Source organism: Grammomys surdaster, unplaced genomic scaffold (genome assembly GCF_004785775.1).
Source record: "Grammomys surdaster isolate TR1022 unplaced genomic scaffold, NIH_TR_1.0 167, whole genome shotgun sequence".
NCBI classification, from domain to species: Eukaryota; Metazoa; Chordata; class Mammalia; order Rodentia; family Muridae; genus Grammomys; species Grammomys surdaster.
This window is the reverse complement of record NW_021604615.1, coordinates 6,159,387-6,186,967: the sequence shown is the minus strand read 5'-3', so window position 1 is coordinate 6,186,967 and position 27,581 is coordinate 6,159,387. Positions and strand designations below refer to the sequence as shown.

Genomic DNA, 27,581 nt, shown 5'->3' with positions numbered 1-27,581 from the left:
CAGTCACTGCAAATGCAAAGTCAAGTTTTCCCGTTCTGAACAGCAACTGCCCTCCACTGCCGTATAAAAGGTTTCTTGCAGAAGTAAAAAGCGAATCCACCTAGAAGGTATCTCCTGGTGTCCCTGCCCCCTCCACATCCTCCCTTAAATCTCAGCGGACTTCCAAGGGACTTTCCCAGCCAGGCAAACTCTCCACCTGTGTGGGTGTAACCAAGGTGCACCGAGGCGCGCTGGGCATGGGCCGGGAAGCAAAACAGAGCCAAGGGCGCCTGTGACCGACAAACACCAGGTCCTGTGCCGCTCCGCGCCTACCCCGGCTGTTGGAGGAACTCCAGCGTCCGAAGGAAGGCTCTCTGGAACTTTCACCTTTGGTCCCAGGTCCTAGGCTCCAAGGCGACACACAGGCTTTCTAAGGGTGGGGGCCAAGCGGTATTGTGATCCTGCTAGAGTTGAGGATGCGGGGAGCAGGGGGCGGGGAAAGGACTGGCGTGGGTTGAGCCGGTGGAGAGGGGTTCCAGGAAAGGGCTGTCTGGGCTGCAGAAGGGATGGGAAAGAGTTGGGGCGGGAGGGGGGGCAGAGCTTTGGGAGGGGCACATAAATAAAGTAGGAACGGGGTTTGGGATTATAGGGACGCAGGAGGGTCCTTGAGGGAGGAGGAATGGCGAAGAATGGGGAGGGGTGGGCGTAAAATTGAGATTTAGCTGGCGGAAAAGGGGAACTTGGGGGAGGAGAGATGGGAGGAATAGGGGCGTGGCAGAGGTGATGGGGAGTGTGGAAGGGGCTTGGGAGAAGACTGGGGGCGGGGCCTGGGCGGCCCAGGGGGCGTGGGGTGGGCGTGGTGGCCGGGTACCCCACGTGGTCGCGGGGCTGAGTTCACACTCCGGTACAGAGCCCTGGCGCGCTTCTTCTTTGGCACTTCAGAGAGTTCGGACCTCAGGCCGAGGCCACTAGAGTTCGGGGTCCCTGGAGGCTGGGGTCCAAGTCCCCTGGCATCCTGGGCGGGTGTCCGAGAAGCACAGGGGCCAGCTCCTCCGCGGCTATGCGGAAGCCAGATGGAAAGATCGTGTTGCTGGGGGACATGAACGTGGGTAAGACGTCGCTACTGCAGCGCTACATGGAGCGTCGCTTCCCGGACACGGTCAGCACCGTGGGCGGCGCCTTCTACCTGAAGCAGTGGCGCTCCTTCAACATCTCCATATGGGACACCGCAGGTGAGGGCGGCGCCGCCGGGACAGGCTGTCTTCGGGGCTCCGCGGGGTCGAGGAGTCCTCTGTGGGCAGACGCGGGGTCTCCACCTTGGGCTGTGACATTCATTGCCCCTCTGTCCTCACTTGCTTTGCTTTGCCGATTGAGAAAATCTTCAGTACAGCAGCACTCTGCGTCTTCGCGAAGATCCAGGTTACCCTGGGAGAGATCCCCGATCAGTACGACTCCCGCGAATTAGGTGCTTTAGGGTCCCCCTCAGGGTGCCCTCCTTTGGCAGCCTTGGGAGTTAAGCGGCTCTGCTATTACCGACCCCTTTATGAACGAGGAAACTGAGGCAGAGAGCGTTGGATCACTCTGCTGGATGTGAGGCGACTGGGAAGTAGAGTTTCATTCGCCTGGCCTCTCCAACTCACGGTTATTTACCCAGTGCTGGGTCTTGGCTGGTGCGCAAGTCACGTGGGTGGAATAGCTTCCTGTACTGGCATTTTTAAGATAGGTAGTGAATTATTTTTAGTGCGTGTACAACTTCGTCTTGGACTTTCCTGATTAGTTTGTTTTTGTCTTCTCCCTATTCCATGATAAAGAAATAAGATACTTTAAGTGAAACAAACGAACCCGGAAATAGGATGGTATCGTTTCAGGGAGAGAGGTTTCCAATGTCTGAAATTCCCAAGTTCTGATTTTTTATGTTGTTTAAAGGGCGATGTACTCAAAAGTCTGCTCCCAATCCCCGACTCCTTGTCTTGGGCATATCAGTCTGTTGGGTATGTAATACATTCTGATTTAACCTCAGTTAGTGAAGGTCTCTGGAGCTTTCCCTCACTCCTTCGTCTTCCCGGTTCCTTACTTAGCCACCGTGGGAAACGGACTGATTCTCACTTTCCCCGTCTTTCCTGTGACTCTGGTCTTCACTCCCGGTTGCAGGCAAAGCCTCTGATTTTTCTCAGGCTGTCCACCTGCCTCCCACTGAGCACCCATGAATGCAATCTCCCGGTGTCAAGACTAGTCAGACCCTGAACTTCTCTTCCGGCCTTGGACAGAGCTCTTTGCTTGGTTTAACAGGCTTGCCTGCTGCTGCGGTTTATAAGGGGGAGAAAGCAGAATTGTCAGTTCTCCCCACACTTCTCAATGTTTCTGGAATAGCGGTAGATGTGTGGCCAAAGCACAGGGTTCCCCTGTCACCGCAGGGCATGAAGTAGCAGTTTCAGTTTGATGGGTGGATCCACTTTCTTCATCAAGGCTGAGGATGTGATGAATCCGGAATCTTGGTCACCAGATGATTTTGTAACACTGCCGATATGCTGTCCTGAGAGCTTACTGGTTCCCTTCGCGGGGGGTGGGATGGGGGGTGGGGGGGTGGGGGGTGGGAGCAGCTCAACTCATTTCCCGGCCTCCTTGGCTGCTTTTGTGTTCCTGGAACTCTAAGTGTGAAGACAGACCAGAGCTGTGCCGGGTGGCCAGGCTCTTTCTCCACATTCCTGATGTCTGAGCACACATGCTCAGGGCAACAAGGTGCAGAGTCAACAGTGGTCCATGTCACTGCCTGCTTTGCTGGTGACTTCTGGGCTGCCAGTCACCTGGAGAGAGCAGAGAAGAGGGGTTGATATTGTTCAGGATTCTGTGTGGAATATCTACCCTAAAGGGTTACCTTTCTCACCTTGTGTACTGTTTGAAATTCCTGCGCTTTCCCCACATGACCTTAAGCACAGCAGACAAAAACTAGCTTGCCATGACAGGCTGGTGGCAGGTACACACCTGTGAGGGCTTTAGGACGTGCAGTCTTCACAGCCACAGCAATTGGTTAGTTTATGTTTTACTCTTGACAAAGTCAAAGCCGAATGCTTAGTACCTGGAACGTGCTGGGTGTGGCTGGGGGGGTGCGGTGGAAGGAGGTGCTTGCTGGCTCAATAGGCATCTTATCTATATCTCTCGGTGCAGTAGCCCAGTGGGTATAGACCATGTCTGTCTGGGTACAGGCATGCCCCCCCTTTATGCTGTGAGTACTCACACCCCTTTCTAAAGTGCTCTGATAGAGAGAGGGGGGCACAGTCATGGATGATCAGAGCTGCCAGCAGGATGGTGATGTTACCTGCAATTAGCAGATAGATACCAAGCGTCGTCCACGTACTAAGTTCTGCTCCCGGCCCAGATCCATGCACAGCAGTGGACTGACCAGGCTAAACAACTGCCTTTTTGGGGGGCACTCAGCTGTGCCTCCTTGCAAAAGATTGTCCCAGCTGGGCTTGTTGACGGTTTAGATGCCTTCATACAGGGGTGAGGGGTGAGTTGTGGGACCCTTACTTGATTACGCAGCTGCTCCCTGCCACCTGTTGTTTGAAACTGCTTTAACCGTATGTGGCCTCCAGATAGGCAAGGGGAGACTAGGAGGAGGTCTCCATAGATGTAGGTGACACTCACCTGAAGCCCAATAGGAAGCCCAATAACCTCCTTGGTTGCCCAGGGTGAACTCTAATGGAATCCTGCCTTGGTTTGTCCTTGGGGCTTTAGTAATAACAGGCAACTCGGTTGCTGGTCTTTGAGCTTTGGGTTCCAGAAGAGGGGAATCGCAAGGCAGGAGATGGGAGTTTCTCACCCATCTCAGGTCTGTTTTGAAGACAATACAGCAAGATGAGAAAGTGGCCTGTGGACCGGATGCCATTCCTCATGTGTTGTCCTAACCCTTTATGGCTGCAGCCTCTCAGTTACCCACCTCCCCACCCCTTATTCCTGGTGCAGGACCCTTGCAGATGGATGAGCTTGGGAAAGCACCTCAGAGCCCCAGCTCAGACCCAGGTCCTGGTCCCCCATCCATGCTCAGCCAGCTTCCTTGCATAGCGGTGTTGCTGCTGCTGCTGCTGGGAGCTGGGGATCTTGGAATAGAGCAAATGACTTTTGCTTGTGGGAAGGTCAGTGGGACACGGGCGTGCGGTAGTGAAAGAGCATCTTCCTCCCTCGAACCTTGGATTGAGGGTCCGGTCCTCCAGGAGAACTCCTGGTTCTGAGGTTGGCAGTCTTAGTTGTTATCCCTCTTCTATCATTGTAAGATTTCTAGGTGGGCAGTGGACAGGGATAGGAGGTACCCGCTCATCAGCTTCCGCACCCCCGGGGGCAGGCTTCTTGTATTTCCCCCTTTGTTATAGGGTGAGGTCTGGCATATGCTGTCATAGGTATTTTGGAATTTCCCAGACATCAGGCTGTGTGGGCACCTTTTGTGTCTCAGTAAAGACTATTTTGAAGGGCAAAGTGATTTCCTCAGAGCCTGAGGCTTTTGTAACTTAAAAGTTCCATAGCTGCTGGGCAGGGCATCCTGACTCAAGACTCAGAGGGTTTTGTGACTAGTCTTTGTTCACAGGCTTTCTCTCTCGTCCAGTAAATATGCACAGAAATGGAAGCCACAGGTTACAGGAAGCTAGGAGAAGTTGGATTCGTTTGCTTTGTTGAAAATTAGAGATGCATTTACCACACACATTTTGTGGAATGCTCAAAGACTATTAGAATTAAAAAAAAACTTTATTATACACATGCTTTTTTTCCCCCTTTGTGTGTGTGCGCATGCGTGTGTGTGTGCACACATGCGTGTAGACAGGCACACGCATCCCACAATGTCATATGCAGGTTGGTGGACAGTTTTGTGGAGTTGTTTTTCTCCTTCCACTGTGCCCTATGGGAACCGAGCACAGATCCTCAGCCTTGCAAACCACTGAGCCATCTTGCCAGCCCCAGACTGTTAGAATTTTACTGAAACTCTTGAGCTTGGAAACTTTCGAAGTGGAACATTTTTCTTGAAAAATTAGTGGCCTAAGCGGAATTAAATTATCAAGTCTGAAATGCAGCTCCTCTGGGTGTTTTATGTAATACTCAGAGAGCAGAGTCACGGTGTTACTGGGTCACAAAGAGTGTGGCACACACCATGTACACGCCGTGCCCACAGAGCTCAGAAGAGGCCATTGGGATTGGAGTTCCAGACCCTTGTGAGTCACCACATGGGTGGTACGAATTGAATACAAGTCGTATGGAAGAGCAGTCAGTGCTTTTAACTTCTGAGCCGTTCTTCCAGCCCCTTCCTTATTTAGCTTTAAAAGTGTTTAACCTTATCATCCACACTCACAGATATAAATAGCCTCTTGTGCAAGTAGCTTCCACTGAAGTGAATTAGCAGTGAAATGACCTTGGGTGAATAAGGTGGAGGTCTGTGATGGTGTGTGTGTGTGTTGAGGGGCAGCGCATTTTAGCTCCTGTCAGCATCTGGGATCCTTTGCCTTCCTCCCTACAATCTTTCAAGGCTGACACAACATAACATCCCTCTCAGGGTGTGGGGCACCTTTCTCTTAGAGTGTGCCCTCATCACCCTCCTGCCTCGCCATTCAAGGGCCCCAGCAAACTGCAGCAGGATTCTTATCTGCAGGGAGTTTACAAACTGAGGAAGTGGCTGAGGTGGATTCTGAGTCTGGGGAACTGCCCCAGGGTCTGTGGACTGAATCACCATGCCCTGTGACATCATTCTGAAGAGAGTGGAAGGAAGAGTTGCTCCATATGTATGTCTGTGACCCCTGTGCTAGTGCACACACCACACTGTGTGATGTGTGTGTTCCATATGGGAGCTGGCGGGGCGCCCCAGTATACTAAAGTGGTAAATTAAAAACCGTTCCACCTTAAGGCTTCTTGCCACACAACTAACTGGAGGAATGTGTCAAATACTTCAGTATTCTTCTCTCATCGTATGCTCTTCCCAATCACGCTCATTTTTGAGTGGCTGAAGTCTTCAGTGCCATGCTATTCATGGCCGTGGGGCAGGCTACCTCCTCATGCTATAGAGTCCCCAATCTTGCTGAAGTCTGTGCCCTGCACTGAGGCCAGCCTTGCGGCTAACTCCTGGTGCGTGGAGTCCTGGAGACAGAGGCCCATTTTCTTAGTCCTGTGCCAAAGTTCAGGACATGCTACTTGTAAGGACCTGGCTTGGCAAGCTGATCCTGGTGAGGCAGGAAGTGCTGTGTCACCGCACACATCCATGCCTGTCCCAGAGAGAGAATGCCGGTGGGAGGGTCACGGTGTGGAGGTCATGATGTGCCTCAGTAAAACAGCAGCTGGAGGACTTTGTAACTGCTCGGGAGGCCACCGGTTCACAGCTAGCCTGGAATGACTGTTTTACTTCCTGGACACAGGCAGGGAGCTGCTTGTCCCTTACAGCTGCACATGGACTCTGTGCTGAACTCTGAGGACAGAGCTTGAGGGTAGCCCAGGCTTCATTGCTTAAGTGGGAACAGTAACCCTAAGAGGTGACAGTTTTTCTCTAAGAAAGACTCCATTCAAGAATGCTAGGAGTACTCACCACAGCCACAAAGCAAGAAAAAAAAAAAAGCCATTAACTCTGGAAAGGAAGACATGAAATGGTCTTAGTCTGCAGACACCGTGTGTGTGTGTGTGTGTGTGTGTGTGTGTGTGTGTGTTTGTGTGTGTGTGTATACAAAGAGAAGTCTAATGGCTACAAAAACCTGTTAGAGCTGTCAGGCACACATAGTAAAGTTTTGCGACACCAAACAGAATGTAATGAGGACACCATCCCTCCAGGGTGTGGCCGAGGAGAAGGTTTTTATTGCCGATGTGAAGGAGAGTACAGCCAGAGGCCATCTGGAAGAGTCCAGAGCAGGAAGAGAAGGTGGTGGACAGTACAGTGAACTGGGCCATGAGAGAAGGGAGAGCAGAGGGATGGGACAGGCAAGGGAGAGGGAGAAGAGGACTTGGGGGGGGGGAGAGGCAAGAGAGGGAGAAGAGGACTTGGGGGGGAGGGAGAGAGAGGCAAGAGAGGGAGAGGATGGAGGGAGAGAGAGAGAGAGGCAAGACAGAGGGAGCAGGAGGAGAAAGAGAGAGAGAGAGAGGAGAGCAGAGAGCAAAGAGAGCATACAGTCTAAAGAGCAGGGTTACTGGGAGTAAGAACCCTGTGAAAGGGAAGCCCACAACTGGAGAAGTTAGCATAGGGGCCAGGTGAGAAGAGCTGTGGGGAGCCAGAGGTGCTGAGTGAGCCTGGAGTCTAACATTTGCCCTGGTGAGCTAACCAGCACCATTCTTAGCCATTTGTCCCCAGTTTGTTTTGGACCTGACATAAAAGTTGGTGATATTTCCATACGCCAACAATGAGCTATCTGAAAAAGAAGTTAAGAAAGTGGTTGTTTTTTTTAGAATCGCATCAACAAGAAACCAAATATTGGCAACAGGTTTAATTGAGAGCTGTGATGCGAAACCAAAGTATTTCTGACAGAAACTGCTGAAGTTGGGACTGGAGAGATGGCTTGGCGGTTAAGAGCACTGACTGCTCTTCTAGAGGTCGTGAGTTCAATTCCTAGCAACCACATGGTGGCTCACAACCATCTGTAATGGGATCTGATGCCCTCTTCTGGTGTGTCTGAAGACAGCAACAGTATAGTGTACTCACATAAAATAAATAAATCACTTAAAAAAAAAAAAGAAACTGAAGAAGTTAGAAACGCAGGACGGGGCTCATGTGTCTGCATGGTGAGATGATTGCTGAATACAACACTAAAAATGATCTACAGATTTGCTATTTTTTTTCACAAAAGTAGAACAAAATCCCCCCCTCCCCCAAGTTTCTGTAGACTTCCAATTATCAGAATAGCCAAAGAGATCAGACCAAGAAGAACAGTGCTGGGGATTTCACACCAGTCCACTTCAAAACATACCACAAACAGGAACAAACAAGCCAAAAAACAGGCACACTGAGCATGGCAGGGAGCCCAGGATAAACTCTCACTTTGGTGGCCAGTTGATATTTAACGAAAGGCCAGGACATCATGGGGAACGGGCAGACTCTTCTTCAGTGATATTGAGAAAGCCTCTGTCCCTGTGCAGGAATAGGAGACTGAACACTTCTCAAACCTCCTACAAAAGTGCGTAGACCCAGGACCTAGAACTGAGAGGACAACATAGGAAAAGCCACTGTTCCAGACTGTCCCGGGGATTTGTGTTTTTACTTTTTATTGTGGTCCTCAAGCAAAACCAGGCAGAGACTACAGATGGCTCTGTAGGTAAGGATGCTTGTTTTACATTTGTGAGGGGTTAGTTTGGAAGATCCCCACATGAGAAGCCTGGCGTGCCCGTGTGCTCACCTGTAACCCCGTGCTGCGGTAAACGTCGGGGTGGAGGTGAAGACAAAGGGCTGCTGGGGTTCAGCATGGCTGGAAACCAGCAAGCTTCAGCTCCAGTGAGAGACCCTGTCTCAAAGCCATGGAGATCAATGGGGGAAGATGTCTGTGATCCTTCTCCAAGGACTGCCCTGGCAAGGGTGCACCGACCACCCCCAACGCTCAACACAAATTAAAAAAATCGGAAAATGGCATTACAAGTTCCTTGCATAAGGGAGCACTTTGCTGTCCCGAGACCGCTGCCGCGTTGTGCTGGGTGTGCACTGACCACAGTTCCAGACCGGTTGCTCTGTTTTCATCTTTCCATCTAGCAGAACTGGTGACCTATTGCTTGCTTGGCCACATTTTCTACAGAGAATGCAAAACGCATTCCAAACTTAATTAATTTCAAATCTGATTAGCTCGGGTTAGCCGTAGTGATACCATTTTTTATGAACGTGCCTTTTACATTCGGAGACTGGAACTTTTGTTGGCCTCACAACCTGGTTAACAGTAGGCCTTGAGTGACAATCCTGTTGTGTACTCAGCCTGTGATTTTTTGTTGGTGTTGTCAAGACAGGGAGGGTCTCGTTGTATGGCTCTGGCTGGCCTGGAACTCACTGTGTAGACCAGGCTAGTCTACAAATTCCCAGAAATCCTTCCGTCTCTGCCTCGTGAACGCTGGCATTAAAGGCGTGCGTCACCACAGCCCCGCCCACCCTATGCACAGCCCCGCCCACCCTATGTACTTAACTTGCCTTTTGGGGGACAGTGTAACAACCAACCTTACCTGTTTTGGATTTCCCACAATGTTTTTTTTTTTTTTTTTTTTTTTTTTTTTGGCTTTTGAGACAGGGTTTCTCTGTATAGCCCTGTCTGTCCTGGAACTCACTCTATAGACCAGGCTGGCCTCGAACTCAGAAATCCGCCTGCCTCTGCCTCTAAAGTGCTGGGATTAAAGGCGTGCACCACCACTACCCGGCCTTCCCACAGAATCTTAATTTTTAAAGCCTAAACTAATGCACAGCTAGCTGTTAAGTTATGTACTCTTCCATGCCCCTGGCCTGGAGTAATGAACTCGCGCACACGCTGTGGTGATCACTTGTTGAAGACAACCATCAGGTTTTTTGTTTGTTTGTTTGTTTTTTGGGTTTTTCGAGACAGGGTTTCTCTGTGTAGCCCTGGCTGTCCTGGAACTCACTCTGTAGACCAGGCTAACCTCGAACTCTCGAACTCAGAAATCTGCCTGCCTCTGCCTCCCAAGTGCTGGGATTAAAGGCGTGTGCCACCACTGCCCGGAAACCATCGGGTTTTAAAGCAACCTCATACAACAAATATCTGACATAAATGTTGCGAGCGATGGATCAACTTGGAAACATTTTTTTGCAGTACTGCTTGTTATCTGGTCAGCTGGGGTGGATAACTTAACCCCTTGTAAAACGCTGGTAAAGATTTCTGTAAAGTATCGCTCACTTCTTTCCCATGTGATGCTTTCTTAAAAAAAAAAAAACCCGAATGAACAAAAATCAAATGTTTTTCATTGAAATAGAATTACATCATCTCCCCCTCCCTTTCCTCTCTCTAGTTGCTCCTAGCTACCCTCCCTCAAACCCCTCCCATGTCCCCCTCTCTGAAGTAGATAATCTCTGTCTTTTATTATATTTGTTACATACATATGCATGTGTATGCACAAATATATATATATAAAAGCTGCTGGTTCTGTTTTGTTGTTTCAAGGCTGACCATTCTGTACTAGACAACCAAGGGGGCTCATTCTTTTCCCAGAAGTCATTAGTTGCCTGTAGCTCTTTATCCAGTGGTATGTCTGACCCTGGGAAAGTTTCTTCCTTCAGTGTTACTATGCCCATTGATGTTGTTATTGTTCTGGTCTTGTGTATGCAGCCGATTCTAGGACAGGCTGTCTCATGGCAGACTTCCTGGTATTCTGGCTCTTAAAAGAATTCTGTCCTCTCTTCTGTGATCTCCTTTAGCTGTAGATGCTGGATTGTGATGTAGGTGCATTTGTTGGGGGTCAGCTGCCCATGATTCATTGATCTCTGTGCAGCTGTGGCCCTCTGAGATGGTTTGTTTGCTATAAAGAGAGATGTTTTTTAAGGGAGAGGTTGCAGCTACACTCATAGGTGGGTATAAGGATGAACGTTAGAATGTAGCAAGGAATTCTGCTGTTGTAGCAAAGGGTTGGTAACAGATTATTCTCTAAGGCCCATGACCAAGTGCACCCTGGGAAGTGGCCTTGGCTTCTAGTCCCAGGCATGATTTTCCTCCTGTTAAGTCCAATTAGACAGCTGTTGGTTACGACCGACATGTACCGACTCTTGTACCTTTAAATCTACCTTACTGTGCTGCTAATTGTAGTGGTTACAGGTGTTACAGCTGGAAAGCGCTGTTTAATTGCCTCCCCCTGGTGGCAGCTTGCATAGTATTTTCTGGAGCCACAGAAGCTAGAAAACAGGAAAGAGGCTTTCAGGTCAGATCCAGTTGGAATCATCAAAGTCCTGTGTCTAAGTGTCTTCAGCAGCAGGAGTCGATTCTCAACCCCTGACAGGTAACCGAGGGGTACACCGAAACTCTGTATTATTTTCTGAATCCCTCCGGCTGCCCTGATCAATCATTTGAAAGGAGGTTTCCTAACCCTGGCACTGCATTTTGTTTGTTTGTTTGTTTTTTGTTTTTTGCTAGCTGATGATTCTTGTGGAGTGCTTTATCAGCCCCAGCAGATGAACTTCCTTTTATATGTCTATACATCTCTCACATATGTATATATGTATACATGTATATATGTATTCATGTGTATATATGTATTTGTATTATATATACATATACTTACATGTATTGTATCTAATTTTAGGTAAATATAAAAATAATATAATGCATCGTTTTCTGCGCTGTTCAATAAACACAGAACAAAGTCTTTTGTTAGGGACAGATGGGATACAGGGAGAGAAGTGAAAATTCAACCTTAGGCTCACTATCGGTCAAACTAATCCACCGGGGAGTGCTGAGTTCTTACTCATTAGCCGGACTGCAATGTATGCTGGATTTCTGAAGTTATCTTCATCAGCCAGAGTGTGCTGGCTCCTGATTGGTCAACCCGACACAAGCTGGAGTCATCTGGGCAGGGAGTCTTGATTGAGAAAATGCCATCAGATTGGCCTGCGGGCAAGTCTGTGGGGGCAGTTTCTTGGTTAATGATTGGTGCAGGTGAGACTAGACCACTGGGGGTGGACTTCCTGGGTCAGGTAATCCTGAGTTGTATGGCTTGTTCAGCTTTTATATAAAAAAGCAAGCTGAACAAGCCATGAGAAAAGAGCCAGTAAGCAGTGCTCCTATGTGGTCTCTGAGACCTTGTCTTTAGTCTCTGTCCTGCCCTGCCTTCATGATGAACTGTCTGTATGCTGTCAGGTGAATTTAACTCTTCCCCCCCCCCCCCAAGTACCTTTTGGACCTGGTATTTATCAGGACCATAGAATTCAAACTAAGAGCAGAGGGGAGAGGGATCACACCATCTGTCTTAGGGTTTCATTGTTCTGAAGAGACACCATGACCAAGGCAACTTTTAGAGAGGACAACAGTTAATTGAGGCTGGTTTATAGTTTCAGAGGTTCAGTCCATTATCACCATGATGGGAAGCATGGCAGCGTCCAGGTAGTCGGGGTGCTGGGGAAGGAGCTGAGAGTTCTACATCTTAATCCGAAGGCAGCCAGAAGGAGGCTCTCTTCCAAACTGGGTGGAGCTAGAGCACTAGGAGATCTCAGCCTGCCCACACGGTGACACACTTCCTCCAACAAGGCCACACCTCCTAATAGTGCCACTTCCCATGGGCCAATTGTTTTTCAAACCACCACACCATCCAGTTTTCCTGGAGTTGGTAGCTGTTGGTTTTACATATGTTACAGAGTTTGAAAATTGTGGTATAATAACATGCCCAGATTTCCCATTTTAATCTGTGGGGTGTGTGCAAATACATTTGTGTGGTTTCCCAAGCATCACCAGCTCCAGATCTCCCCCTGAAACTGGAGGACGAATCGAGGGCCTCAGGCTGGCACAAGAGGGCCTCGGGCTGGCACAGAAGGGAGGGCAGGCACTGTCCGCTAAGCTCACCCTTCACACTCCTTGCCCTCTGGAAAATTTCAGTCTTCTGAAAATGTACTTCTCCTTGCTGGCTCCTGTCCATCTCTCCAGACCCTGTCATGCAGTCTGTCCTCTACCGCAATGAATCTGAACTTTAGGTATTTATTTTAAAATTTTACTTCTGCATACATTCTAGTGTTATATTTTTAACATGATAATCAGTTCTTATAAAGTACTCAGATACTTAGTGGATGTGCTTTGCAGGGGTCCTGGCATAGCACAGCCCTCCCACTGCTTAAATGACAGGTGATCGAATGCCTGAACCTCTGTCAAGTTCTTTTTCCCAAAAAAGGGTTGAATAGGCTGCCCCAGGGACGGTACTGATGGGAAAATGCTTGCATGTTTCTCAGAGGGCTTTGTAAGCTATAGAAGGGAGTTCTCCCAGTTGCAAAGACCTTAGCGTTCTGGGATGTCTGCAGAGTGATGTGCCCCTATTAGAGGCTCTTCTGAATAGTGCATTTCAAGAAAACCCCTTCTAGACTCTTCTTAATGTGGTTCATTCTTGCGGTCCAGTCTTGGCTTTGAAGCAAGTTAAAACTTGTTTGAAGCTGACTTTAGCTTCCTGCTTTAATAAGTAGACTTTGGAAGAGATTGGATTTTTATTTGTTAATCTCCTTTGAGAATCCGTGGCCAGTAGGCCACGCGGTGCCCGTTGAAGAAAAAGGGGATCTGGAGGGCAGGGCGGCTCTGTGAGGGCTTTTGTCTCCCACCTCAGTGTGTTATGTAAATGGGTGTTAAAGAACCTCTCTTTTCTTTGCATTATTCGGTGTTACTGGGTTACCCTCAGTACATTCTTGCTTGAACATACATGGTTCAGGTGACACCGATGAGCTGGGTGGTGATACGCTAGTGTGTTTCACTGTGAAGCACAACCTGCCCCTGCCTCCTGTGATCAGGGTGTTTAGAAGAGGCTTCACTTCCTCACACGCTGGCTTTGGGTGACTGACGCCGAGCATCTCAGACTGATCCAGCATAGCTGTTCCCACAGAATGGTAAAGTCAGTCCTGTGAGTTGGATTCACGTTTTATCTCCAGTGTATACAGCATCATGCCTTGTCTCTTGTCTCGTTCACCTGCATTTCTGCGCATGTCTGTGGGAGGAAGCTACAGCTAGTGGAGGGGTCCACGCTTTTTATTCTTACGCTTTTCTGGCTTTGCCTGATCCGTTGTTTCTTGAGATTGTGACAGATCAACCGTTGCTGGAGGTAGCAGAAAAGAAGCGTCTGCCTGGCTCCCGGCTTAGCTGCCAAGATCCCGCACTAATGCCTGGCCCCAGCAGGGTGTCCTCATCTCGCAGGTTCTCTGGCGGTCCAGAGCTCCAGAGCTCCCCTTGGGGCCACGCTACCCCACACCACGATCGTCCATCCCGCAATCACCACCACACCCGTCACCTGGTAAATCAAAACTCTTAACGCTTATATTAACCAATGGATTTATATATCAATAAAATCTCAATACACAAGATACCCACACGATTGACTAGTTATCCCAATTATCCTAACCTTTCGATATACTTAACTACCTGAGACTACTAAAGCCATGAGTTTCAAGTCTGCCTCCGTTTTGCCCTTTTTCTCCCCTTCCTCCTGCGTCTTCCTCTCTGCCACCCTTAGCTCCGCCTCCCTTTTTCCTGTCTAATCACAAGCCTCCTGTTGCAAAAAGATAGGACAGGGAAATTTTGGCCACAACCAACATTCTTTTATCACTTTTTTTTTTTTTATGTGTATGTGTGTGTTATATGGTTGTGTGAGGTTGAAGTGGAGTGTCTTCCCCAGCTATTTACCTTCCTTAGATTTTGAGGCAGGGTCTCTCACTGAACCTGGGGCTCACCAGTTTAGCTAGATGGACTGGCCAGCAAGCCACAGGGATTGGTCCGTCTTCCTTCTAGGTGACGGGGGTCATAGAAGCACATTGCCATACTTTGCTTTGTCATCTGGGTTCTAGGTCATCCGAACTCAGGTCTTCCTGCTTGTGGACAATCACTTCACTGACAGAGCTGCTCCTGAGGCAGCCTTCTTTTTCCTGACATCTGTTTCCTCAACATTTCAGAGTAGGACCTGAGGTTGACCATTCACATAGTATGAGGATCAGGGACCTGAACTCTGACTGTAACCTACTGTCTATATGGTGTGGCTCCTGTGACAGTGACTTCTGTGACTGTAACCTGGCACTGTTTCACATGCTTTAAAACCCTAGGTTCTGTGGTGGCCACCCTGAGGTTTACTACTCAGTGCAGGTCACCTGCCCCTCCCATGCCTCAGGGCAGCTTCTGTCCCTACCCTGTAGCTAGGGAGGTTTGCTTTGATTTATAGGTCATTAGTCTCTTGCACAGCTGTTCGGGGTTAGACCTCTTCTTCCTTGTATTTGTCAAGAATGATAAAGAACCAGACTTGGCTCTTCATTTCTCAAGAAGTCAGAAGGGAGGGCAAAGGTTGTTCCTTCTAGTGGCCACGGATCGATCGGGTTTAAGGTTGAGAAACAAAGTCAGATGATGATGTCTCTGAGAATCTCTGTACTTGAGTAAGTCCTGTGCTCAGGAAGTGAGTGGCTTTGCTGACTTGTTTCGGGGGTAGCATTTGGGTTTTGTGACGCAAGTCCAGTGTCATATGATCCATTCTTACCAACTTCTCCTAGTTCATTGAAGTTTGTGATTGGCTTGTCTTGATTTTGAAGGTGGGACGAGGGATGGCTGGGTTGGCCCCCTTGCCCGTCTGACCCTTGTACATCGTGGGGACACTGAGGAAAAGGAAGTGTGGTTGTTGATCCGTTCATGGCTTCTGATTTCTGATTCTGAGGGCGAAGGGTGGCGGCCTCCAGTCTAGGTCTGAATAGCCCCAGGGCTGCTTTAGAGAGTTTCACACAGTCTGTGGCTTACCACAATAGAAACTTATAATCTTGAAATTCTGGAGTTGGATGTCTGAAGTCCAGGTGCCAGTGGTTGGCTTCACCACAGAGCAAAAACCAAATGTCTTCCTCCTCTGGGGGATCTCTACAGTCCTGTCCCCTAAACCTTGCTATTCCTCTATGTGTCTGACCCTCCTCTTCTTGCATGGCTATGGCTCACAGCCCACTGAGCACTGAGTGCTGTCCAGTGTAACATGATCTTAGCTAATCAGCTCCCTCAGAGAAGGTCACAGACACAGGGTGGGGATGAGGACTTGAGTTATATTTTAGGGGCATAGCTGAATCCACATTAGCGACCTTAGTGTAAATTTGCCTATTTTTGGACATGAGTGGTGTTGCTCTGGCCTTCTGCTCACCTTTCAAGAAGGAAGTGAAAGTCAGGACTCTGTGTCCAGCTTCTGAGAAGCCACAGTGTCCGAGGTGCCACTTCCCATCTGGGGCTGAGAACAGTGTGGTCAGATGGTCAGACACTCACCTGACCTGCTCTGGTACCCACCAGAATGCCTGTGCCCAGGGCATGGGGTGGGACTTCCTGGTTATCGCCCAGGACATGGGGTGGGACTTCCTGGTTATCCTTGGAGTCTTCCTAGTTGTCCATGATGAGTGGAAGGAAGGGAGGAGAGTCTGGGACAGGCAGAACTGTTAGATAACAGAGGATTGGAATTGCTGGCACCTGTGGCTCGGCTTGTGATCAAGAAGTGGGCAAAGATACAGGCTTGATTGGCACCTGACCGTGAGGGTTGGGAGGACTGAAGATGCTGGCGCTGTTTTCTCCTTCCCAGTCTCCTTCCTGTGCTGATGGACCACGTCCTGGTCCTGGGAACTGGCCACCACACCGAGGGTGGACAGGTGTATGTGGCCTCTGCCTCAGAGAATTTAAGTCCACCTGTGCTGCTTATACACAGCCAGGGTCACTTGGTGTGAACTGAACAGTGGAGGTGTCACATGGAGTAAAATTCACTCCAGTCAAAAGACATGCTCTCAATAGCTTTCTGTGGGCTGTGTATTGAAGTGAAGATATAAGTTGTGTTGGTAAAATAAAATACAAAATTTAAGATAAACGCAACCTTTAACTTTTCTAGTGTGTGTACACATACGCGTGCATGTTTTGTGTGTGTTTGTATGTGTGCACGTGCATGTGTGTGTGTTGCATATGTGTATGGAGGGCAGAGATCAACCACAGGCGCCGTTCCTCAGGATGTGGTTCATGATGTTTTTGACACAGGGGTTCTCACTGACCTGGGACTTGCCGAGTTGGCTAGGCTGCTGGCAAGCTCCAAAATCTTCCTGTCTTCCCCAGCACGCCATGGCTTTATACCTGAGTTCTGGGATCAGACTCAGACCTCATGATTGCACAGGAAGCACTTCGCTGGCTGAGCCATCCCCAGATCTACACTTTTAAATTCAAGTGTGGCAATCAGCAGCTATCGTATGGGGCTGGAAGTAGCTTTGTTGTTGTTGGATGGTGCTGGCCAGCCAGTGGTGAAAAACAACAGGAGCCATTTAAAAACTGTTCACAGCGTTGCTTCCTATGTTCAACCACAGTGTGCAGGAAGGAATGGGCAAATGTTAATTATTCAGGTTGAAATGGTCAGGGGAGCCTGGAGATCTCACTAAGAGATGGCTGAGAGCATTTTGAGATGGGCATGATTTCATGGACAGATGGCTGGAGCAGGTCCTGCTGGTGATGTGGTGGGTAAGGCTGTAAAGGGGCAATGGGGTGGTAGTGGGGGGTGGGATGTGGGGGTGTTAGGCTACAAGGGAGTAGTGGGGGAAGTTCGAGGCTAGGCTGGAAAGGGAGAATGAGAGAGGCACTAGATATCAGGTGAGAGATGCAGCCTTGGAGTCGGGGTTCACAGGGTGACACGGGATCAGTACATAGGTGTTTGAGTGAGTTGACTGTGTTTCGTGTCATATCCCCATGGCCATCCAGGTCTGGGCTTTGGGACTCAGAGGCCGATGCTGAGAGTGAACTGCTCACCTGGAAAGGCCCTCTGCGTGGAAACCAATGGGTTGAGCACGGGAGCCAGGGCGCCTCCCAGCCTGGGAACCTGCTGATCTGGTTCCAGTACAGATGGCCTAGAGGACTGGTTTTTGATGGTTTTCTGGTGTGTGTCAGGCAGGCAGTGTTGAGACAGGGCCACCTGTGTGACTTACATCCAGCTTTCTCTGGATTCAGATTTATATGCTCAGACAGGGGACCAAGGACCTACCTATGTCTGCCTGACACTTCAGTGATCTGACACCCAGCCCCAGTTGAAAGCCACCTCCCAGATGACAGCACGGCAGAGAAAGCTGGGATTCCTGCTGCCGGTGACTTGTTGAGTGTTGGGCACTGGAGATAACTGTGACAGAGACCACAAATGAGTGGAATCAAGCCGCAGGCTCTTTCCTCTCAATTGCAGAGGCTGATGGACTGAACAAAGTCTAGTGACCAACCTTCCTAATGCTGTGACCCTTTAAACAGTTCCTCATGTTGCGGTGACCCACAACCATAAAATCATCTTTGTTGCTATTTTATGACTGTAATGTTGTTACTGCTATGAATCACAATGTACATATCTGTGTTTTCCAATGGTCTTAGATGACCCCTGCGAAAGGGCCATTTGAGTTACAAAGGAATTGTAACCCACAGGTTGAGAACTGCTGGTATAGAGGTTTCTTCTCCAGTGGCTGAGTCACTCCAGTCTTTGTCTCCAGGGTCACAGGATCTTCTCTTCTGTGTGTGTTTTCTGTGGACACTTGTAATAGGATTTAGGGCCCTTGGGATAATTCAGAAACCTTTTTAGACCCTAATTTTATTTCCCAATAGGATTCTATACATGGGTGCTGGATATGAGGGTGGGGATGTGTCTTTGGATTTATGACCTAGAAAACTCCCTTTTCCGGATACATCCTTAAAGGATAAGAAAGGAGGTTCAAAACCCAGCAAACAGCTCAGACTTCAGATTCCTTGTTGTATTTCCATCACCCTAAACCTCTTCAGCCGTTAAGTATGGTCCCATACTTGAGGCTGGCTGCTGATCTTGGGAGCCATGCCTTTCCTTTCTGGGCCCTCTTGTTGAACTCTGAAGGCGAAACCAGTGTTGGACAGCTGCCAGACTCTGTGGCTCCTCATGCTTTGAACTGCTGAGAGGAGTCTGTGTGTGCTGCAGGGGATTTCCACCATTGGATTTTCAATAGAAACCACCAGCTAGGTCAGCAGGTCAGGAAGAGACTGCCAATGCGGAAGTGGTCAGTGGGGGATGTGTGTCGATTTTAGTCACTGGTGTATTGCTGTGAAGGGACACAATGACCAAGGAAGCTCTTATGAAAGGAAGCATTTAGCTGGGGCTTGCTTACAGCTCCAGATGTTTACTCTGTTATCACTGTGGTGGTGAGGGCATGCAGGCAGTCATGGTGTTGGAGTGGTGATGTCAGATGGGCTGCCCTACCTCAGGCAGTGTATACAGAGTGTGAAGATATTGCATCCTGACCCACAGGGAGAGAAAGAGAGACACACTGGACCTGGTGGCGCGGCTTTTGAAACATCAAAGCTCATCTCCCAGGAGCACACTTCCTCCAAGTAGACCACAACTTCTAATTCTTTTAATCCTTCTAATCCTTTCAAACAGCTACACTCCCTGGTGACTAAGCATTTATGTATATGAGCTTATGGGTGGGGGGCTTTTCTCATTCAAACCATCACAGGGCAGGCATTACTTCTAATGTTTGAAAGTGCACAGCATTGTGGGGCATCAGAGCAGGTGTGTGCAGGTCTAGTCACCCTGGAAACTGCAGCTCTCTGAGGCTGTGCCTCTTTGTGTGTGTTGGGAATGGACCTTGATGAGTGGTCTAGAGATGATCAGAAAGTCGGGCTGCTGAGACCACTTATGCTTCATGGGGAACCTCACAGTTAAATGCACCCTTTTTCTGAGGTGCAGGTCTTACAAAGCCAAAACATTACTCTAGTAGTATTAGGGCCTTCCCTCAGGGAACAGCTCAGGGTGAGATCCAAGGAGGATGCCCAGATTTTTGCCTGAGTGCTGGGAACTAGAAGGTCCCAGCTCATCTTAGACACTGTCAGAGGAACAGCCAGACATCATTGGACCGAACCGTGGCCTGTGGCCTGTCTGAGGTGGCTTGTGCCATGACCTACGGCAAAGGATGTCATCAGTGGTACTATTTGTTTGTTTTTAGAGACAAGATCTCTTTACATAGTCCTGGCTGTCCTGAGCTCACTATGTAGACCAGGCTGGCCTTGAGCTCATAGAGATCCACAGAAGTGCTGAAGTGCTTGGGGATCCTCCTGCATGCTGAGATTCAAGGTGTGCGCTATCACATCTTCGAGATTGTTCCCCGAGAGAAGCCCTGGTGCGTGGAAGAGTCTCAGATAAAGCCTGTTGGTGGCACTAAGGGCCTGTGGCTTGCTACCTCACACTCTCTGTTCTCACTACCTGAGGTGGGGACTGTGGGCCCTCAGGCAGCCCATCTCATGAGCCTAGTGCAATGCTTCTCAACCTTCCTAATGTTACAACCCTTTAGTATAGTTCCTTACGTTGTGGTGACCCCCCAACTATAAAATTACTTTCGTTGCTACCTCATAACTGTGATTTTGCTACTGTCGTGAATCATAGCGTAAATATCTGTGCTCTCTGATGGTCTTGGCGACCCCTGTGAAAGGGCTGTTCCGTCTCAAAGGTGTTGAGACCCACAGGTTGAGGACCACTGACCCAGGGAGGCATGCGGCCTCTTTTTCCTCGTTACATGAAGATTTCATTATTTGGTTTTGCAAACACTCCTGGAGAGCCGTGACGTCCACGGAGCATCCGATACTTTAAAACCATGGGGATGACATGCTCTAGATCTTGTGTACTGAAGGGCGTCTACACCCGGCTGCAAATGTTGTTTAATATTCATCGGACTTCGTGAAGTGGAACTCGGATAACCTTTCTAGTAACACTTGTGGGTTGAACTTGAAAACACCGGGGTAATCATAATTCCATGAAAAAAAAAAAAGTTTACAGGAAGGCACATCACAGCTCAGCCCAGCCTGAGCCACGCAGGTCTCCAAGGCTGGGCTCTGGTTCTGTCCTTTATTCTTGTCCCCACCTCTGCTTCTGTGGCTCTTTGGTTTATTCTTGTTCACACCATTACAGGGATTCTGCCTGCTCCCAGCTAATAGGCTGTGGGGCTGCAAGGGACAGAGCTCGGTTGACAAAATTCCCCTTTTCTCTGGGCTTGCCCAGTGCTTATAGAAGTGATCTGAGTCTCACATTTCAGCAGCTATACTTAAAAAAAAAAAAAAAAAAAAAACAGTGTTTATTTTCTCTGGTTCTGGGTAACCCAGACGAGTGCCTCACTTCTGGCTGTGCATTGTCTCTGTCTCCTGATCCATGTGGGTCTAGGGTCAGAGTGTCAGCATTTTTGAAGGCGCCACCCTCCTGTGCCCCACTCATTGAGAGTATTCGGGCAGGGTTGTGTGTGTTTTCTGAAGGACAAACAAACACATTCAGTGATAGGGAACACAGAATTAAAAATCACAGATGTTTAGACTCAAAGATCGTTTGGCTGTGGGGACTGGGGAGTGTGGTAGAGTGTTTTCAGAGCCCTGGGAGCTGACCTGGGTTACTGTAGAGCATTTCCCCAGGTTTGCCTCTGGACCTTTTTAACCCTTTTTAAAACCCTGAATTGGAGAAGTACCAGGATTGGGGAGAAAGCCATTTTCAAGAACTAGGGAGACGCAGGGCATGGGTCAGCTGCCCAGGTGATCGGCCAGTGCAGAGACAGTTTGCAGATGTGTATCTGAGAGAGTAGAGCCTGACTGAGTGTGACACTCGGCAAGGGGTGAGGGGAATAGTCAAACTCAGGATTTATTGATCTCATGCTAGGTACTGTGCTAAGCTGTTTACCAGGATGACTTCATTCTGTTTTCTTAACCACCCCTTGACAGGTGCTACCACATTTCAGCAGCGGGGAAACTCACACTCAGTGCTGAAAGGCTTGCCTGGCTCACAGGGACTTCTGTATAAATTTTGGAATCCCCTGGAAGTAGTCAGATGTTGGTCACCAATGCCAGTGTTTGAGGAGCAGGCTGTAACACACTGCCTGTGGTGTTAGCTCAGTTCTCAAGGAAGCCAAGCTACTTAGCCAAGGACTCAGGAATCCAGTGGGAAGGAGGCAGGGTGGGGAGGATGAGATGCCCTTGCCTTACCAGAGGTTGGGTGGGGCATGGAGGCGGGGGAAGGGCCTCGGGACTCGCTCAAGCCTGACTATGTACAAGTTCCAGGACACAGGTGAGGAATGTTACGGATGAAGGCAGAGAGAGTTTGGGAAAGCCAGTAAGGTAGAGAGACACCTTGCCATCCAGTTTCTCTGCCTTGTCTCAATGCCTGGGTCTCCTGCATTGTGTCTGTTTCCCTTCATTTGGGACCATCTTGCAATGGATGCTACCCATATCTGTGCCACCTGGGAGTCCTGTTAGCCACCGGGAGAGCTAGGGATCTGAGCGTGAGACCAGCCTGGAAGTTCTTCATCTGATTTGCTAATGTCAAATGCTAATTTGCTAATGGTGGATTGGCCCTCTCTCTGCTGCATTTGGAGGTCTCTGTCTCACGTCTCCTATTTCATTCAGTGTTTGCAGTCTTTATTTTATATAACTACTATTTACTTTTCAAAAGGCAAATCCTACTTTTTTACAGGACAGGGTCTCGCTGTGTAGCTCAGGTTAGCCTACACTTGGCAAACCACCTATTCCAGTTCTCCAAGTGCTGGACTGCAGGCATGTGCTGCCACTTCAGGCTTCCAGTCAGGCAGATTTATCTGGGATAGAAGTTATTTGGGGCGTGGGTGTTAAGACAATTCTTTCTTTGTCCTAGTGAACTATGTTGCAGAGACTTGAAAAAATTCCTTCACAGCTGGGAGAATGTCCCCTCTCTGTGTCCTTGTGGCTGTGCTCTTGTGGAATCTGTGGTTAAATGGATAACATTCTAGCTGTTGGAAATCTCATGATCCTGGAAAGTTGTGCTGAGAGATGCCTGGTGTGTGTGTGTGTGTATGTGTATTTGTGTGTGTATGTGTGTGTGTGTATATGTGTATGTGTGTTTGTGTGTGTGTGTTTGCATATATTACATATATGTTCATGTGCATGGATGTGTGTGTTTGGGTGTATTGTATGTATACATGCATGTGTGTGTATGTGTGTGTGGACGTTTATGTGTGTGTGTATGCCTGTGTGTGTGCATGCATGTTTGGGCATGTTTGTGTGTATTGGGGGGCGTTTCTCTTTTGTAAGCAAAGGTCTGTCTTGTCAGTATTGCAGACTCTGTGGCGGGGCAGTAGCCACCCATTTGGAGGATAGCGCTGATTGGCTGGGCATAAGTACTCTGTCAAAACGCAGCCATTTTCAGAATGGTTGAAGATAGGGTGCGGTTTTTTGCCACCTGGCTGAAAATAGTGGTGGAAAGTGTCCAGGGACTCCATCATTTCATATTCCATGGACCCCTCAATTCAAACAGGATGTAAAACTCTCCAACATTGTCTTAGTTAGGGTTTTACTGCTGGGAACAGACACCATGACCAAGGCAATTTTTATAAAGGACAACATTTAATTGGGGCTGGCTTACAGGTTCAGAGGTTCAGTCCATTATCATCAAGGTGGGAACATGGCAGCATCCAGGCAGGCATGGTGCAGGAGGAGCTGAGAGTTCTACATCTTCATCTGAAGGGTGCTAGCAGAATACTGGCTTCCAGGCAGCTAGGGTGAAAGTCTTAGGCTCACACCCACAGTGACACACCTACTCCAATAAGGCCACACCTTCTAATAGTGCCACTCCCTGGACCAAGCGTATACAAACCATCACAAACACCTCATTGGATGAGCCCAACCTTTACTCAGATAATAGATTAAAGAGCATTAGCTATAGACAGAGGCAGGTGGCTACTCTGAAATATGTTGCTTGGAGGTGTTTAAAGATTATCATTGCCTGGCGGTGGTGGCACACGCCTTTCATCCCAGCACTTGGGAGGCAGAGGCAGGTGGATTTCTGAGTTTGAGAGTTCGAGGCTAGCCTGGTCTACAGAGTGAGTTCCAGTACAGCCAGGACTACACAGAGAAACCCTGTCTCGAAAAACCAAAAAAAAAAAAAAAAGATTATTATTGACCTTGGCAAAGTAGTGTTGGGAGACAGAGGCAGCTGGCTCTCTGTGGATTCAAAGGCAGCCTAGTCTACATACTAAGTTTCAGGCCAGCCCAGTGATAGAAACATGGTGAGACCCTGTCTAACAAGCAAGCAAGCAAGCAAGCAAACAAACAAACAAACAACAACAAGCCCCATACAGTTGGTATGTGTTTTTACTGGTATATATTTTGCTATCAACATGGTAAATGTCTTAGTCCTTTTCCCTGTTGGGGTAGACACCCTGACAAAAGCAATGTAAGGAGGAAGGGTTTATTTCAGCTCAGTGCTCAAGGGTGCAGTCCGTTGTGGTGGGCAGTCAGGGCAGCAGGGAGTAGTTGGTCACATGACATCCACAGTAGCAGGAGTGATGAAGGCATGCTGCCGCTCACCTCTCTCTCTCCGTTATACAGTGAGGGGGGGGGGGTCCCAGCCAGGGAAGGAGCCACCCACAGTGGATAGTCATCCCACCTAAGTTAAAGCACAGGCGTGCTCAAAGGCCCATCTCCTGGTGATTCTAGATTCTGTCAAGTTGACAGCACAAACCACATGGTAATGAGATCCAACCACAGGTGGAATAGCTACTGTGTCTTTGAAGTGGTTACACTGTAGTGTCTGCACAGCCTAGGGGATAGAAAACATCCGGTTGTGTTGGTAACGGCTTCTTGGGAGCACCGCTGCAGCTCGCTGTTGGTCCCTGTGACAGTGGGAATGCAGCACCCTGTGCAGTGGCTCTCCCTGTCCTGCTATGGCCACTTCCTGAACATGTCCCCATGTCACACAGCACAAATGCTGCAAATGTGAGAACACTCCTGAGCTGCAGACATCTGGGATCCTCACCCAGTGAGTACAAACCATCGTGTTTCCTCAGAGTCTGATCTGACTGGGACATCGAAGAGTGTGGCACAGACTGCAGCTCAGTGGTGGGTGCTTGCTTACCTCACACCTACAAGGCCCTGGGCCCATTCCCAGTATAACACATACACACATGCACCCCAAATCAAGACCCATGTGGGCAGCATTGTTTTAATTTTTTTAAAATAAAATTTTATGTGTATAGTTGTTTTGCCTGCATGTATCTCTGTGAGCCACTTATGTGTCTGGGACCTACCTGCAGGGGACATTGGATCCCCTGGAACTGGAGTATATGTGATTAGGAACCATCATGAGGGTGCTATGAATGGAATCCAGGGCTGGAAGAGCAGCCAGTGCTTTTAGCCACTGAGGCATCTTTCAAGTCCTGGTAGCCTTGTGTTTTAAGCAGTGTGTGTGTGTGTGTGTGCGCGCGCGCGTGCGTGCGTGCGTGCGTGAGAGAGAGAGAGAGAGAAGTGTGGGCGTGTGTAGGTCCATGCTCCATGCTTGCACAGGGGTTAGAATAAGACATCCAGTGTTCTATTCTATTACTATTCGTCTTAGACCCTCGGCCTCACTGAATCTGGAGCTAGAACAGAGGCTTGCAAGCCCCAGCAATTCTCCAGTCTTTCTCCCCACCTCAGGGCTAGGGTTATGAGTATGCCTGTGGACATGCCTTTTTTGTTGTCTTTGAGACAAGGTCTCAATATGTAACTCCTGCTAGCCTGGAACTCTCCAAGATCTGTCCTATTCTGGCCCCAGGTGCTCCTGAGGATCAAAGATATGTACTGCCACTCCTGGCCATAGATACCTTTTTACATGGATGTGGGGATTTGAACTCTTGTCTTCAAAGCATCCTGGTCTTTTTTTGTTTGTTTGTTTTGTTTTGTTTTTTCGAGGCAGGGTTTCTCTGTGTAGTCCTGGCTGTCCTGGAACTCACTCGGTAGACCAGGCTGGCCTCGAACTCAGAAATCCGCCTGCCTCTGCCTCCCAAGTGCTGGGATTAAAGGCGTGCGCCACCACCGCCCGGCAAAGCATCCTGTTTTAAAGCGAGAAAAACACAACCACTCTCTGATCGGGAGGCACCTGTATGTCCCTTGTCCTGAATACTAACAATGGTGTATGGTTAGGTGGTATGAGAACTGCTTCTGGTGCCTGGGGTGGAGAGGCCAGCTTTAACTGCATATGGGGCTCTGCTTAGTCACCTGGACCAGCTTTATGTGGCCACTGGTGTCTCAATCTCCTGACCTGGGGTCCTAAATCCTCTGGTGGCAGGGTGGAGACCCTGACCATAGTTTGGTAGTGGCTTATCGTGAGGTGAACAATCTCTCTCTCTTTTTTTCCTGCCAGGGCGGGAACAGTTCCACGGTCTGGGCTCCATGTACTGCCGGGGAGCGGCCGCGATCATCCTTACCTATGATGTTAATCACCCACAGAGCCTGTTTGAGCTGGAGGACAGATTCCTGGGCCTGACAGAAACAGCTAACAGTGACTGCCTGTTTGCCATTGTGGGAAACAAAGTGGACCTAACCACAGAGCGGGCCACAGAGGGCGAGGAGAAGGAAGGACAGGTCTCTGGGAAGGCGGGCAGCTGTGTCTCCTCCAAGGTACCTAAGCAGGTGCACCCAGAGGATGCAATGGCCCTTTACAAGAAGATCCTGAAGTATAAGATGCTGGATGAGAGGGAGATGCCCACTGCTGAGCAGATGTGCTTCGAGACCAGTGCCAAGACCGGACACAATGTGGACCTCCTCTTTGAGACCTTGTTTGACCTGGTGGTACCTATGATCACACGGCAGAGGGCTGAGGAATCATCTCAGACTGTGGATATAGCCAGCTACAAAACACCCAAACAGACTAGATCTGGGTGCTGTGCCTAACGGTAGGAAGTCTATCTTGTCATCTGGTGTGTGTGGGAGCCACTGGGCTAAGAAGTCTCACACAACCCTGTGTATTGAGGACAATGGGCAGAATGACCACCAGCTGTTAATCCAGGCCAGAGTGCCTAGCAACCTCTGGGCATCTGGAGGTGGCAGTCAAACCCTCTGTGGAGCCAGTCTGGTGCCACTTCATCTACTGGCCTATGCATTCCTCATGAAGATACCCTCATGGAGCCTGCAGTCTGAAGACCTGCCTTGGACTGGCCTTGACTTTGGCAGTCACTGCATCCTGTATCGTGTCTGTTCTCAGAGGCCTGTCTTCACTGTGAATCAAATACGGTCTTCCTGTTTGACACCTGTACCTTGATGTGTTTTGATGACGATTCTCCACGTTTAATTTATATAAAATCAGGAATGGCTGTTTTTATACTGGGTGAAGCCACATAGGCTATACATTATTAAAAATGATTTGAGGGAAACCCTTGTTGTTGGGAATGCTTGACTTTATTTGAGCCACAGGAGATTCCTTAATTCCAGGAGGGGTGGTGAGGGTGGGTGGGGGTTGGGGCGGGGGTGGTTACCATGAACCTGTCATTAAATGTGATAGCGAGTTTCTTTCTTGAAAGTTTTGTTCAGTCTTTATCAATTCTAGGATATTTGGATGAATCTTTTACCAAGTTGTCTGGATGGCCTGAACTGTACTGGTGGCTACACTCATAGCTTTGATCCTGATCTGATCTGACCTCCCCCCCCCCCCCCCATTCCAAGTCAAAACCCTTTTGTGGTTTTCCTGTGGGTGGCGAAGTAGCGGCTCTGCAAGAAGCTGACTGTCAAATGTGGGAAACAATAATGCCAGTGTTCTTAGAAATTCATCGAGAGCAAGCAGGCAGAAACTGGGGTTCTATGAGGCAGAGAGGCCAGGCTATTATGGGTGGGTTTTTGCTAACGCTGTTGAAGGCCCATGTCTTCGTTGGCCCAGTTGCTGCAGGCCTGAGTGGCCTTCCCTGCAAAGCCTGCATCCTTCAGATGAGACACAATGTTGCATTTCCCATCGAGCAAGCGTGGGATAGAACATCACCACCCAGGCTTCCTCCTGGTGAAGGGATCCCAGAGCCCTCACATTCGTTTCACAATAGCTTGTTAAAAACTGAAAGTGAGTCTGCTTCCCACTGAACTATCTGGAGCACCTCAATAGAGGCAGAAGCTGTACTTCCTGTCCTCGAGATGTAACACATCTGGGAAGTGTGTGACTCAGAGAGCCTGGGGTCATTCTTTTGACACTTCAGAGTGAAACTG

The 27,581-nt window shown here is 49.0% G+C and overlaps 1 protein-coding gene across 1 annotated transcript; it reads left to right on the top strand.

The window, feature by feature from the left end:
* Positions 1-857: 857 nt before the first annotated feature.
* Positions 858-26,764, top strand: Rab20 (RAB20, member RAS oncogene family). Its single transcript, XM_028766337.1, has 2 exons — positions 858-1,211; positions 25,756-26,764. The coding sequence occupies exons 1-2, from the start codon at positions 1,040-1,042 to the stop codon at positions 26,283-26,285; spliced, it is 702 nt and encodes a 233-aa protein (XP_028622170.1). The 5' UTR covers positions 858-1,039; the 3' UTR covers positions 26,286-26,764.
* Positions 26,765-27,581: the final 817 nt, after the last annotated feature.

Coding starts and splice junctions, on each gene's coding strand:
- Rab20 (XM_028766337.1), top strand. CDS start 1,040: ATGCGGAAGCCAGATGGAAAGATCGTGTTGCTGGGGGACATGAACGTG. Junction 1,212..25,755: donor CTCCATATGGGACACCGCAG/GTGAGGGCGGCG, acceptor TTTTCCTGCCAG/GGCGGGAACAGTTCCACGGT.